The sequence below is a fragment of the Ranitomeya imitator genome, chromosome 9 (genome assembly GCF_032444005.1).
Source record: "Ranitomeya imitator isolate aRanImi1 chromosome 9, aRanImi1.pri, whole genome shotgun sequence".
NCBI lineage: Eukaryota > Metazoa > Chordata > Amphibia > Anura > Dendrobatidae > Ranitomeya > Ranitomeya imitator.
The window spans coordinates 38,843,279-38,857,982 of record NC_091290.1 but is presented as its reverse complement, the minus strand read 5'-3'; the positions used below and the strand labels follow the sequence as shown (position 1 = coordinate 38,857,982).

Sequence of the window (14,704 nt, the reverse complement as noted above, 5' to 3'; positions counted from 1 at the left end):
TACGTTTCAAGCAGATATCTCAAGTCCTCATTTTGTAATATATATATATATATATTAAAAAAGTTGTCACATTGTTATTGCACATAATTCTTTGTTGCAAATTACTTTCTAAAAAATATTGTCCAACATTATCCACTTTCAGCAAGCAGAAAACCCTGGTATTCATTGTCCGTTTTTTTTTTCTCATTTTACGATGCAGCAGATTAAATGTTATGTAATCATTCCGCTTCTTTTTTTTTTTTCACCCTAAGCCTATTGGCCAATGCACCAATCTTTTTTCTTCGCGTCCGATGCATCAATTCTATATGAATGGTCATATAAAACAGTCGATTACACTATTAATATGTAAATTAACCCACAATGTGGTTATGGCATTCCTATCTATTCACCCCCAAACTGTCGATAACGTCCTCTTTGCATGAGAATAGCGGTATACAAGCTGCATATTCGTACAATTTTTTTTTTATATAATAGCGCAGCACCAAAAATGGCTGCCACGTATGTGGATGGCAGGTGCATTTAACTTATAGGAAGTTTTGGGGGTTTTCTTGTACTCCAAACTGTAAAAAAAGAAAAATGGTAGTCTGCCAGTTATTTAAGAAGAATACGTTGGAATAGATGATAAGTAGATATCAAACTTAACCTAAGCGCTACAAACAGAAGGATTTCAGGATTTCTAGGTTGGTCATTTTTACGATGTAGAGCCCCAATTTATGGACGAGCCATTCCCTTTTTTTCCTTTATGTCTGCAAACAAATTCAAAACCTTAATTGAGACTATTAAGGTTTTATTTTGACATTTCTTATGTTGCGGTATCATTCACTAATATTGAGGCTACAGTTTCTAGGGTAGGTAACGTCAAACGTCTTTAGGGTTTTGAAGCTGCAGATTTCACCGTGAGTGAATAGCTTTAGTCTTCTGAGACCTGAATCTGCATTTTCTGTAGGCTCCGAAGCTTATTTGCCTGGTGGATCCTGACACTGCATTTCAATAATGATCTAATTTGGGAGATTTTGCTGTTTGCTTAAACATGTCTTACTGTGCAACATCAAAATTGGCTTTTTCCTTCTTTTTTTTTTTTTTGTGTCCTACACATCACTCTCAATGCCCCTCAGTCTGGGTACAAGGATTCTTGGGGTGATGCCTGCATTTAGGTCCGATTCAAACTCCAGGAGTTGCCCCATGAAATTCAGATTGGGTGATATTATTGGACGCTTCCCCTTGACGAACTTGTAGGCATCACCCACAGTCATCAATGTGTGCTTCATCAGATATGCAATGACCACAGTGGCAGAACGAGAGACCCCAGCCTGGCAGTGAATAAGAACGCCTTTGCCTTCCTGTTGCGCCTCCTCTGTAATAATGAAGAAAAACACAACAATCATGGTCAGTTACCAGCAACATAATGTCATAAATAAATGCACAGGTCCCTGCTATATAAAGGTCTGTTCCCATTAAATTATATTATGTTTATATAGTGCAGTAGGATATGCATATATAAATGGACAAAATTAAAGATCAGTGAATAAATTCTAAGGTTCCTGGTCATCCGACCGCATCATTATTCCGGAGCCCTGTAGACTGCTTCCTACCGGCCGGCATCCTTGGCTCCTCTTTTGATTAGATGACGAGATGCGACGTTGTATACCGTAAAGTTGACCGCACCAGGTCGGCTAATCAAAAGAAGAGATGGGGATGCCAGCAAAAATGGACATGTCTCTGTATTTTTGGGGGGCACAATACATGTGAACAGAGTCATAGACTGTTGACTGGTAAGTTTTCTATCAGTGAAAAATACAAAAAATGGACATCCGAATAAGACTGAACTTTTCAATGTGTGGTACTAAGATAACTCTCTGGTAGCACACCCAATCTCTTGGGAGTTATACTGTATTTGATTCAGATCTATCCTTCCCTCCATAAGTCCAATCACTGTAATGCTTGTCACCTACAGCTCAAAATCATCTCCAGAATCTGTCCTTTTCTTACTACTAAAACTGCACAACCTCCTACTGTTGCTAAAATGCATTTCTGTCTCGACTACTTAAGATCAATCTTCCTCTCACTTAAACCCTTCTCCATTCCATCCTGAATATAGCAGTCATTCACATATTTCTGTCCAGCAGCTGCACAGTTGCCTCCACTCTGTGCCAGTCATTGCACTGGTTTCTCATCTCCTACAACATACAATATAAACCTATCACTTTCACCTACAAAGCCCTGCACCACCCAACACATTCTTCTTCATCTCTTTCTACCATCCTACCTGTGCTCTCGGATCAATATCCTTCATAAACCTTTCACTCCTGTCTCCAAAACTTTTCTCATGCTGCACCGGCTCTCTGGAATGCACTACTCCAGATAATCAGGTTTTTCCATATATCCACAGTTTATTGCCTAGGAACCCATCACCTCATGGATTAAACTTCCTCAGTTCTCCCTTTCTAAAGTTTTCCTTCTGGTTCCTTCTTTCACATACACTATTGCCAATCTGTGAAGACTGAAGAAGGTCTACAACAGATTAAAACATATTTTACTGTGGATTGCAATTAAAATGTTTTGGTTTTTTTTTGCATTATACTCAAGTGCCAAGTTCTTCATATATAGTGACCTCCGACCTGGCAGAATTAGTCTTTTTAATACAAAGCACAAATAGGTGGCACATTTTTGGGCATGTCTGGAAAAGACAAATACTACCTGGTCGGAGGCAAGACAGTGACCAGAGTGACGCTTCATTCAAGTGAATGGCTCTGTCAGGGTTCCGGTCAGAATAGTTTTTCAGGTATTCCAATGGGAACCCTGATATAATGCTCAGCGGAGAGCACTGTATTCATGTGAATCTAGCCTTTCTCTGCTCAACAGGTTTATGGGAGAGTGGCCTGCCAATAAATCTCTTGGCAAACAGTTATAGGGGATGTATGGGCACCATTAGACTTTGGCCAGAGAAGAAAGGCCCCGTAGAATTACGGTAGCTAAATATGGCATCAATAGGAATCACAGATCTTGTCACATTGTTGAAGATCATAAATAGTTATGCTCAATTAAAAAACAGTATTCAGAGGAAAGGTCTGTCCCTGGGGGAATACAGCTGTGACTGTAGCTGGTACACGCACTGTGCTTGTCATGGCACAATGTATGATCGTAGCCTTGGAGGACTTTGTAATTTGTCTAAATAGGGAATACTTGGCTTAGGATGGCTAAGAAATGCGGAACGTCCTTAGACCATCTAACAAAATTGTGTTTCGTTGTGTCACTAGGAGAAGATGTAGGTTTTAAATCAGGGCTGTGGAGTCGGAGTCCATTTTGGTGGAGTCGGTGTCATGGAAATTGAGGAGTCTCAGTCGGAGGTTTGGCTTACCAACTCCACAGCCCTGTTTAAAATGACTTGTCCTATTATACGATGAGAAGAATCCCGCTTACCGATGAATTCAAAGGCCTCCTCGAAGTACTGGCGGAGGTCCTGCTTACTGTTATCGGTGGCTGGCAATCTCTTGTAACGCAAGGCTCCGGACTCAGCATGGTAGAGAGGCAGGTGGGTGGTGACGTTTAGGACGTGTCCTATGTTCAGAGTTACCATGCGGCCCAAGTCCTGGGCGTCCTTTTCATTGCCCAAATAAAGGAAAGGCAAGATTGGGCTCAGTTCAGCTTTTTCAACATCAGGAGACAATGGAAGAGCAGGAGTCACTTCAGGGGGTACAACACAGTCATCAGCAGGGGGGTCTGCCAAAACTGCCAGAAAAATGACAGTAGTAAGAAATCACAATCCATAAAATTCGGGAGTCATTTAAAAAAAAAAAAAGGATTATAAATAATGACTGGATGTATATTTGTACCTGGAAATATTAGAGGTAAACTTGTGTTATGGTATGTTCACATGGGGATTTTAAAACAGAACTTTGACGGTGACCCCTGGTTATCTAGATTGCAGATCCTACCTATCTAGGTTGCAGATCCTACCATTCATGTACTGCTTGCACTGCCTTAGGCAGCCGTCACACTAGCAGTATTTGGTCAGTTTACATCAGTATTTGTAAGCCAAAACCAGGAGTGGGTGATAAATACAGAAGTGGGGCATATGTTTCTATTATACTTTTCCTCTATTTGTTCCACACCTTGCTTTTTCTGTGTGATATTTGAGAAAAATAAGTACCAAGCTGGCAGATTTTAGACTGGGATAGCACCAAAGATTCATACATACATCCATACCAAAGATCCACACATCTTATTCAAGTGAACATCATGATTGTGGAGCCCATACTGTATACACATGAGGATTTGCAACTAACTCAGTGCCAAAATCTATGTGAAAAAGAAAGGGATGTTTGCACAACCTTTTTTCTACATGGATTATGGAGCAGGTGGTTCTGTGACAAACTCAACATGAAAAACATGCTTTAACTATGAATAATGGTGTGTTCACATTGAGTTTTTGGAGCAGAAACTGAACAAAAACCATCCAAATCCTCCTTAAAACAAAAAAAAAAAACACAACATAAAACTCCTGAAAAGTTGGAGTTTTCATTTTTTGATGAGGATTTAGAGAATTTCTGCTCCAAATACTCAGTGTAAACACACCATTTATTTTTTTATTTTTTTTCAATGGAAACAAACCTGTAGAACACACGTAGCTGTTTTATTCTACATGAGTTTTCCAAGTGAAGAGAAAGCAATATATCAACCCTTGGAGCTTTTCCATATGTAAGTAAGAGCGCTCCAAATCTACTGTAAAAAATGGAAAACACACACACACACACACATAAGAAAACTAGTTTTTGAAATGATTTCTGTCTATGTTGTTTTTCAATATACAAAAAAGGTTGCACTCTATCGTGCCAAAGCATGTCTAATATGAAATACATGAAATATGAATAGCAAAATGGCTTTTGAACATCAGGAAAATATTTGAGAGACGCTTTGCACAGAATTTGATCAAATAGTGTGAGCCCATCAACCATCGTCAAGGTGGTCTCATTTAACTGATGGGTCCCTGACCTCCCTGTCCAAATGTGAACACTTACCGAAGGCCAATGTCTGTATGTCTGGGTGAACGTGGACACCTCTGTCAGCCAAGCCTACATATGGGTCATCTCCCGTCACCATGTGGTTTTTAATTACATCTAATCACACTTGGTTCCGGCCAACCCATATGTAAGCTTGGCTGACAGAGGTGTCCACATTCACCCAGGCATACAGACATTGGCCTTCGGTAAGTGTTCACATTTGGACAGGGAGGTCAGGGACCCATCAGTTTGAGACCACCTTGACGATGGTTGATGGGCTCACACTATTTGATCAAATTCTGTGCAAAGCGTCTCTCAAATATTTTCCTAATGTTCAAAAGCCATTTTGCTATTCATATTTCATGTATTTCATATTAGACATGCTTTGGCACGATAGAGTGCAACCTTTTTTTGTATACTGTGTATGGAGGTAGCTGCTGCTGGTATGCACCTATTCACACTAGTTTGGATGTGCCAGCCGTTTTTCTGTAATTTCTATGGTTTTTCAGCCAGAATTTATATTAAAAAATCTGATCATACCCTAAAGCATTCAAAAGCAGCGATTTTCAGTGCTTTTTTGCTGTGTAAAATACACATGATTTTGGTACATTTTAACTTGTGTTTTATACCCATTCATTAGAACGGGAGAAAAATGGTGTAAAAATGCCAAGTGTCAACATATCCTAAGGCTACGTTCCCACAATGAGTATTTGATGAATTTTTGATGTTGCAGATCCTCTGCAGCATTTATGCACTCATAGCTAAATTAGATTACTTTGCCATTTTTTTATTTTATTTTTTTTTACACTTTTTACATGCGTTTGCTTTGCATGGCTTTTTTATGCTTTTTTTTGTCTATTTTTGGTATTTGCTGCTTTTTTATACATGCTGATATTTGCCTTTGGCAAAACTTTAACACAGAAATCGTGTAGATTACATGTTTATTTTTTTTGTCTGTAGATTTTCCATATCAAATACTACTTTGAGGAGTTTTGGGACAAGTTTTTTTTTCCATTTCCTGAAGCAGTCCTGACGTTTTTCAAGCTTTTTAGGGGAGTTTTTTCCTGCAGTATTAATATATTTTTTTTTAAATAATTTTTTGGCAACATTTTGACAGCACAGTGTCTAGTTTGGTTTGTTTGCCCATCAGAGGCTACACGCACACGTCTTTTTCAGGCAGATCCACCAGCAAATGTAGCAATGTCAAAATGACATTGCTGCGCACATATTCTATGTTCAAGAAACCCTGGAGTGGTTAAAAGAAGCACCCTGGCAGCTTATGTTCATAAATCGCTCGATCTTTTAATGACGATATAAGGAAAAAGACGCCAAGGAAACGCGACAAAAAAAACAATCGTGGGAATATAGCCTTAAGGTAAGGACTCTCATTGCGAAAAATACATGATCCATTATTAATTGGATACCAGCTAATCCTAATATGGACCCCGTTGATTTATAAAAAGGGGGTCCATAGGGATTTAGGTGTTTTTGATGATAAGAATAAGGCTACCGACTGCGCAGTTTGTGCTCTCAGAAAACAAAAAGCCCATTGTACACCTAGATGGACTTCATCAATGTTGTTTATAAAGACAAAACAAATAAGGTGATTTGTATTTGGAGTTTGATTCACTTTAAGAAATTAATTAATTATCTTCCCCTCTATTACCATGCAGGAAGAGGAGTTGGAAACGCATGAGTGCGCCTATGTGTCACCATCAAGACGCGTGTCTAGAACACGTCACGCAAACATAGAACTTTGATTGTTGTCTCACTCGCTGTTTCCTGTTCATGATGTGACTTTTCAGGACTTTTTGAATGATGTAATTGTATCACAGTCAGGTGCCGCCCGATATTGTCTCCAACCAACAAGTTCCTGCTTGCTCCGTACATGACGTCACCTTGTATTTATGTGTCCCGTGTATTAGTCATATGTATTACACATGTACATTTGTCATCGTCACATGATCTCCGCTCTTCTGATACAGGTTTCGTCACTATGAGACACTTGTTCTGTGCATTGTGTCCAATGAAATCCTCCATATGTCATATCCCATTATAGAATTACTAAATGAATTGTGACCAAACTTTTTGGTGTCCTGTTTCGTTCGCTTGTTGGGTATTTCAATCTATTTTACTGTCCTAATTTATTTATTATTCCATCATTATCTCATTTCAGATTACATTGATGCCTATCGATGACTTTCACTTTGATTAAAGACCTAAAAGGGCTTCATTTGGCTGAAGACCACAAATTTTCCTAGTCTTGTTATAGGCAAGGTCATGAATTTTTGCTACACCCGAATCATCTAAAGACACACAGGTAATAAATAAAAGTACTGTAAGTTTGTGAATTACCTCTTCCTCCTGCAGAATTTTCTTTTTCACTCAAGGGCTCCAGAAGAAGGTATAAACTTTGAAGTCGTCTATTCGTCCCAACTGGAGACTTTGGTGGTGGCGTGGAGGGAGGTGGAGGAGAGCGTGGAGGTACTGGATCATCAACTTCCAATCCCTCTAATCCTCTACAGTCCAGTAATAGCGGAGTTCCTCCAAGCATTCCTCCCCGCGTTCGAGACATAATTTTCCGCGCCAGCTCATCCGGCCATATAGCCCGCACACTATAATCATCATCCTCATCGTAGCTTACCCTTGTACTCCCAACAAATTGTGGGTCAAACGTCACAATAGGGTCACAGCTGCAAGACGAACCCACAGATTTTCTCGGAGGGCGCAGCAGTCGCCAACAGCCTCGACAGCCACATTTTAGAGGGTGAAGAGCCCAACGGAAACATGAAGGTGATCGCGAGGAAGGAGATGGAGGTGAACCCCTCCGACGAGAACAAGGCTCCCGTGGCCAGCGGGGAGGATGGAGCTGGGGTAGCAGTCCAGGTATAGTGAGGTCAGCATGAGATGGTGCCCTATGTCCCGGCTGCAGACCTCGGACCTCTGGAGCCATTCTTGAATGGGTTGCTGAACGTAATGGAAGGGAGCGAGGACGCGGCAGAGGGACTGAACGATCTTCTAGAGGCACCGGGGGCATGATGCTGGAAAAAAAAAAGAAATCCTAGATGTTACCATGTAGCATTGCAGACATTATAAAGGGCAGCTGAAGTTATGGAGCCTGCTTCTTCTATGCAGAAAAACTGCTGCATTTTATAGACACAAGAAAATTCCGACTCAGCACAAAAACAGCAGACGACACAAAAGCCACAAACCGTCTGTGATCTGGAAACCAGTCAATGACTGAAGCTACTGTCGTAGCGAAAGCTCCAATGTAAGAGCAATCTAAATGAAGCACAATGCTCTTCCCCCGTCTACGTCCTTTCCTCTCCTCATTTGTAGCTCTGCAGTAGATGCCTCTCCTCCTAAACGTGAGCTCCATCTAATCTGCTCAGATCACCTTCACATAATGCAGGGATTCCAGCAAACAGTCGCCTCACTACAGGCAATCCGCGAGACGTGGAACATATAGAGAGATCCATGGCCCCGCGGGGTATCAGAAAGCATGTATACAGTGTGTGCAAAATGTCATGTCTCCCCCAATAGAAAGTCATTGCTCCAGTGTATAATTCTGCATAGGACAGGACAGAAGGTACATTGCAGCGTAGCCAGGTAGTAGTGAATAATGGGGGTATAAATAAGGATAAACAATGACAATACTAATATATATATACATACATATATGTATACATATGTATACACACAAACTAATATATATATATATATATATATGTATAAATATACACACATACATATATACACACACATACTATATATATATATATATACACACACACACTATACACACATATGTATTCTAATATATACACACTATATATACATAGATATAACATATACATACACACATATGTACAAACATACACACTATATATATTATATATATTTACACACACACATGTATTCGTACAGATCTCTATCTCTCGTTCCTCAGCATGGTGGCTGCAGTACCTTTGTCAGCTGCTCCCCTCCTCTGCAGACCCCGGGTGCTGTGTCGGTGCCCTCATCTGTGCATGTCTGCGCTCCCCGGTGTCACGTCCTTTGTGTGTGCGCCCGTGTCAGCGTGTGTCTGCTGTGTGCACCGGGTGACACTGAATGGCAAGCCCCGCCCCCTCCACACGAGATGACATCATCGCCAACCAATCAGCGCTCCGGCATACTCTCCAGCTAGACGGGCCGGTAATGAGCGCCGTGCACATTGTGCAGATTGTAGGGAACACAAAGGATGATGGGGCCACAGATAGCGCTGCGCGGTGTATCCGCCGGGGCTACTAATAACACAGATGATACAGGGGAATGATGGCTGCAGTCACTATAGTGTTATACCAATCACCACCCCTGGACAAACAGTAGCTTTTTAGACGCTGCCTCTCAAGTCTTTTTTTAAAGTAAAAAAAAACCATAGACTTCGCATCAGGTATTCTAGAATATTCATGTCCACGTACTATATTGCCCAGCCACGTAGTATATTGCCCAGCCACGTAGTATATTGCCCAGTCACGTACTATATTGCCCAGCCACGTAGTATATTGCCCAGTCACGTAGTATATTGCCCAGCCATGTAGTATATTGCCCAGTCACGTACTATATTGCCCAGTCACGTAGTATATTGCCCAGTCATGTAGTATATTGCCCAGCCACGTAGTATATTGCCCAGCCACGTAGTATATTGCCCAGTCACGTACTATATTGCCCAGCCACGTAGTATATTGCCCAGTCATGTAGTATATTGCCCAGCCACGTAGTATATTGCCCAGTCATGTAGTATATTGCCCAGTCACGTACTATATTGCCCAGTCACGTAGTATATTGCCCAGTCATGTAGTATATTGCCCAGTCACGTAGTATGTTGCACACCCACGTAGTATATTGCCCAGTCACGTAGTATATTGCCCAGTCACGTAGTATATTGCACACCCACGTAGTATATTGCCCAGTCACGTAGTATGTTGCACACCCACGTAGTATATTGCCCAGCCACGTAGTATATTGCCCAGTCACGTAGTATATTGCCCAGTCACGTACTATATTGCCCAGCCACGTAGTATATTGCCCAGTCACGTAGTATATTGCCCAGTCATGTAGTATATTGCCCAGCCACGTAGTATGTTGCACACCCACGTAGTATATTGCCCAGTCACGTAGTATATTGCACACCCACGTAGTATATTGCCCAGCCACGTAGTATACTGCACAGCCACGTAGTATATTGCCCAGTCACGTAGTATATTGCCCAGCCATGTACTATATTGCCCAGTCACGTAGTATATTGCACAGCCCACGTAGTATATTGCCCAACCACGTATATTGCCCAGCCATGTACTATATTGCCCAGCCACGTAGTATATTGACCAGTCACGTAGTATATTGCACAGCCCACGTAGTATATTGCCCAACCACGTAGTATATTGCCCAGCCATGTACTATATTGCCCAACCACGTACTATATTGCCCAGCCACGTAGTATATTGACCAGTCACGTAGTATATTGCACAGCCCATGTAGTATATTGCCCAGCCATGTAGTATATTGCCCAGCCACGTAGTATGTTGCGCAGCCACGTAGTATGTTGCCCAACCACGTAGTATATTGCCCAGTCACGTAGTATATTGCCCAGTCACGTAGTATATTGCACACCCACGTAGTATATTGCCCAGCTACGTAGTATATTGCCCAGTCACGTAGTATATTGCCCAGCCACGTAGTATGTTGCACAGCCACGTAGTATATTGCCCAGCCACGTAGTATGTTGCACAGCCACGTAGTATATTGCCCAGTCACGTAGTATATTGCCCAGCCACGTAGTATATTGCCCAGCCACGTAGTATATTGCCCAGCCATGTAGTATATTGTCCAACCATGTACTATATTGCCCAGTCACGTAGTATATTGCACAGCCCACGTAGTATATTGCCCAACCATGTAGTATATTGCCCAGCCATGTACTATATTGCCCAACCACGTACTATATTGCCCAGCCACGTAGTATATTGACCAGTCACGTAGTATATTGCACAGCCCACGTAGTATATTGCCCAGCCACGTAGTATATTGCCCAACCACGTAGTATGTTGCCCAGCCACGTAGTATATTGCCCAACCACGTAGTATATTGCCCAGCCACGTAGTATATTGCCCAACCACGTACTATATTGCCCAGCCACGTAGTATGTTGCCCAGCCACATAGTATATTGCCCAACCACGTAGTATATTGCCCAGCTACGTAGTATATTGCCCAGTCATGTACTATATTGCCCAGTCACGTAGTATATTGCACAGCCCACGTAGTATATTGCACAGCCATGTAGTATATTGCCCAACCACGTACTATATTGCCCAGCCACGTACTATATTGCCCAGCCACGTAGTATGTTGCGCAGCCACGTAGTATATTGCCCAACCACGTACTATATTGCCCAGCCATGTACTATATTGCCCATTCACGTAGTATATTGCACAGCCCACGTAGTATATTGCCCAGTCACTTACTATATTGCCCAGTCACGTACTATATTGCCCAGTCACGTACTATATTGCCCAGCCACATAGTATATTCGCTACGTCATCATCTCGCGAGACCGCAATGCACTCTTCACACCGGAGCGCGCGAAGAGCTTTGGTAACCGCTTCGATCTGGGGGCCAACGGAGGGTGAGTATATCACTATTTTTTATTTTCTTTTTTTTTAACAGGGATATGGTGCCCACATTGCCATAGACTGCGTGGGCTGTGCAATATATTACGTGGGCTGGGCAATACACAACGTGGGCTGCGCAATATACAATGTGGGCTGCGCAATATACTACGTGGGCTGCGCAATGTACTACGTGGGCTGCGCAATGTACTACGTGGGCTGCGCAATATACAACGTGGGCTGTGCAATGTACTGCGTGGGCTGCGCAATGTACTGCGTGGGCTGTGCAATATACTACGTGGGCTGGGCAATGTACTGCGTGGGCTGTGCAATATACTACGTGGGCTGGGCAATGTACTACGTGGGCTGCGCAATGTACTGCGTGGGCTGTGCAATATACTACGTGGGCTGCGCAATGTACTACGTGGGCTGCGCAATGTACTGCATGGGCTGTGCAATATACTACGTGGGCTGTGTTATACACTACGCATACATATTCTAGAATACCCGATGCGTTAGAATCCGGCTACCATCTAGTAATGTATATTCAACATAACAGGACAACAAGATAAATATATAGGTAAAAAAATGCCTTTCTTATAACAGTATAAGGGCAAAAGGTGGAACTTGAGACGCGTTGACTATTAACCTGTTTAGAAATAAAGCTTTGAAGTATATCGTCTGCCATCCGTCTTTATCAGCAGCGCAGATTTGGACACATACACCCGGTTTCACCATTATCCTCGGTCTTTGGACCCCTGTTCTGCAGCAGCTGATCCAGGCTTTTTACATGTTGATTAGTTGCAATAAAACAAGGTGAGTGTACCGCTCCCCTGTGCACCCTATGTTTTTAACCAGTTAAGATCCTATTTACACTTTTTTTACTATCCAGATTTTCTATGTCTAAAAAAATAATCAAGGTACAGGAAATGATGTATCTGTGTGGAAGATAGAATGTATTGATTGGCAGCAGATGTAACTCACAAGAGTCCGTTTGGTCGATATAGGACGCACATTCATGCAAGGTTTGACCGTATATGCTGCTGAACATGGATATTACTGTAGATAATCTACTTTATAATTGTCTACGGGTCACTTCCGTCTTTCTGTCTGTCTATCTTTCTGTCTCTAACGGAAATCCCAAGTCGCTGATTGGTCGCGGCAAAACGGCCACGACCAATCAGCGACAGGCACAGTCCGGCGGCAAAATGGCCGCTCCCTACTCCCCTGTTGTAAGTGCCCGCTCCATACTCCCCTCCAGTCAGCGCTCACACAGGGTTAATGGCAGTGTTAACGGGGATCTCCCCCAGACACAGGGCCACGAGTTCTCGGTACCGGGCCTCTCTGATTCGGTTCTGAGGCTGTCACCGTGGCTAGACCCGGTCCGTGACCCTGCTAAGGGGCGTCCAATAAAAGGTGATAGCAGTCTGTCAGGGGTTCGTGACGCCACCTGTGGTGTTCTGTCAGGGTGACCGACGCTGCTGTGGGGTCCGCTGGGGTGATGGAATGGCAGCTGGATGGTATACCTTCCCACAGGTGAAGTATGTCTCCAGGGCTTCCCAGTAAGGTGGATGGTGATGGTGTGAGGTGCAGTCAATAACGAGGACACAGGGTTGCAGTCTCTTTACCTCTTTACTGAAGACTTCAGGATCCTCAATCCAGAGCATGCTTAACAGGGTTATCTGAGACCAGCCGGTCCGATGGGCACTTCCAGAGTTCCCTTTGCAGGTGGAAATCAGTGCCTACCACTAGCGCCTGTATGTTGTAGTCCTACCCTGCTGAGCATTCGGAATAGTCCTCACAACTGCTGTTCTCGTTCGTTCGTTCTTTACAGCTCTCTCTCTCTCGCTTGTTCCAGATGTTACTAGTTTCTCGTTCCCCAGTATGTTATGGCTAGGACGCACCCGTATGACGGGAAGGCTCGGAGCTCTTCCGGGACCCTAGAGACGCCCCTCTCCACGCGTTGCCCCCTATGTCTTCGTAGGAAATTTAAGGTAGACAGCCAACCTATAATTAACTGTCCTGCGGAGTTTGAAGTAAGGCCTAGAGTCAGTTACTCCTGCGGTGTTCCGGCCACCGGCTACGCGCCTCAATAGGATGTTGCCTCGGTCTCACGGCACAACTCCTACTGGTTCTCCTTTGGGCTTGATCTCGTTTCTCACTGTTCCACAATATCCTTCCCTTCGTGTCACTTTCTTAGGATACCGCCGCGGGGTGTGCAGGCGCGGTTCCGTAACATTCTGCTCTGTTCGCTAGACACCTGCCAGGTTCCCACACCTGACAGGGACCCCCCTGTGTCTTCTCCCTGCAACACCCCCTGCCACGGGATGTTGCCTGAATCCAACCCAGTCAGCTTCTGATTTACTTCCTATCCAACCCCTAGTTTTACCAGTGTGAGGAGTGGCCCAATAAATAAAGCCTTTTTCTCCCCCTAGTGGCCGGAGTGTGAAGTGTAATGTGTGCTGGTGATACCTGGTCAGTAGAATTCCTTCAGTGCCATCAGACGTACCATCACTCCCCTTAGCGGCAGAGTGTCATACTGCAACGACCAGAACTCTGGGGCGCTGCATAACGGACCACGTTATACCGCGGTGTAATGCACTCCGTTAACGCTGCTATTAACCCTGTGTGACCAACTTTTTACTATTGATGCTGCCTATGCAGCATCAATAGTAAAAAGATCTAACGTTAAAAATAATAAAAAAAAAAAAAAATCATTATATACTCACGTTCCGTCGGCCCCCAGATCCAGCCAAGGCCTTTCCCGCTCCTCGCGAGGCTCCGGTGACCGGTCCATGCATTGCGGTTTCGCGAGATGATGACATAGCGGTCTCGCGAGACCGCTACGTCATCATCTCGCGAGACCGCAATGCACTCTTGGGACCGGAGCATCGGTAAATGCCTCAGCTGGATCCATGGCTGTGGTATATATTACGTGGCTGGGCAATATACTACATTGCTGTGCTCTATATTATGTGGCCTGGGTTATATACTGCATGGGCAGTGTTATATACTACATCTCTGTGCTTTATACTACGTGGCTGTGCTATATATTA

At 43.4% G+C, this 14,704-nt stretch overlaps 1 protein-coding gene across 1 annotated transcript; it reads right to left on the bottom strand.

Annotated features, from left to right (window-relative positions):
* Positions 1-242: 242 nt before the first annotated feature.
* LOC138648662 (uncharacterized) lies at positions 243-9,112 on the bottom strand. The gene is made up of 4 exons (XM_069738449.1): positions 8,967-9,112; positions 7,356-8,041; positions 3,421-3,729; positions 243-1,354 (listed from the first exon to the last, which is right to left on the bottom strand). The coding sequence occupies exons 2-4, from the start codon at positions 8,035-8,037 to the stop codon at positions 1,089-1,091; spliced, it is 1,257 nt and encodes a 418-aa protein (XP_069594550.1). The 5' UTR covers positions 8,038-8,041; positions 8,967-9,112; the 3' UTR covers positions 243-1,088.
* Positions 9,113-14,704: the final 5,592 nt, after the last annotated feature.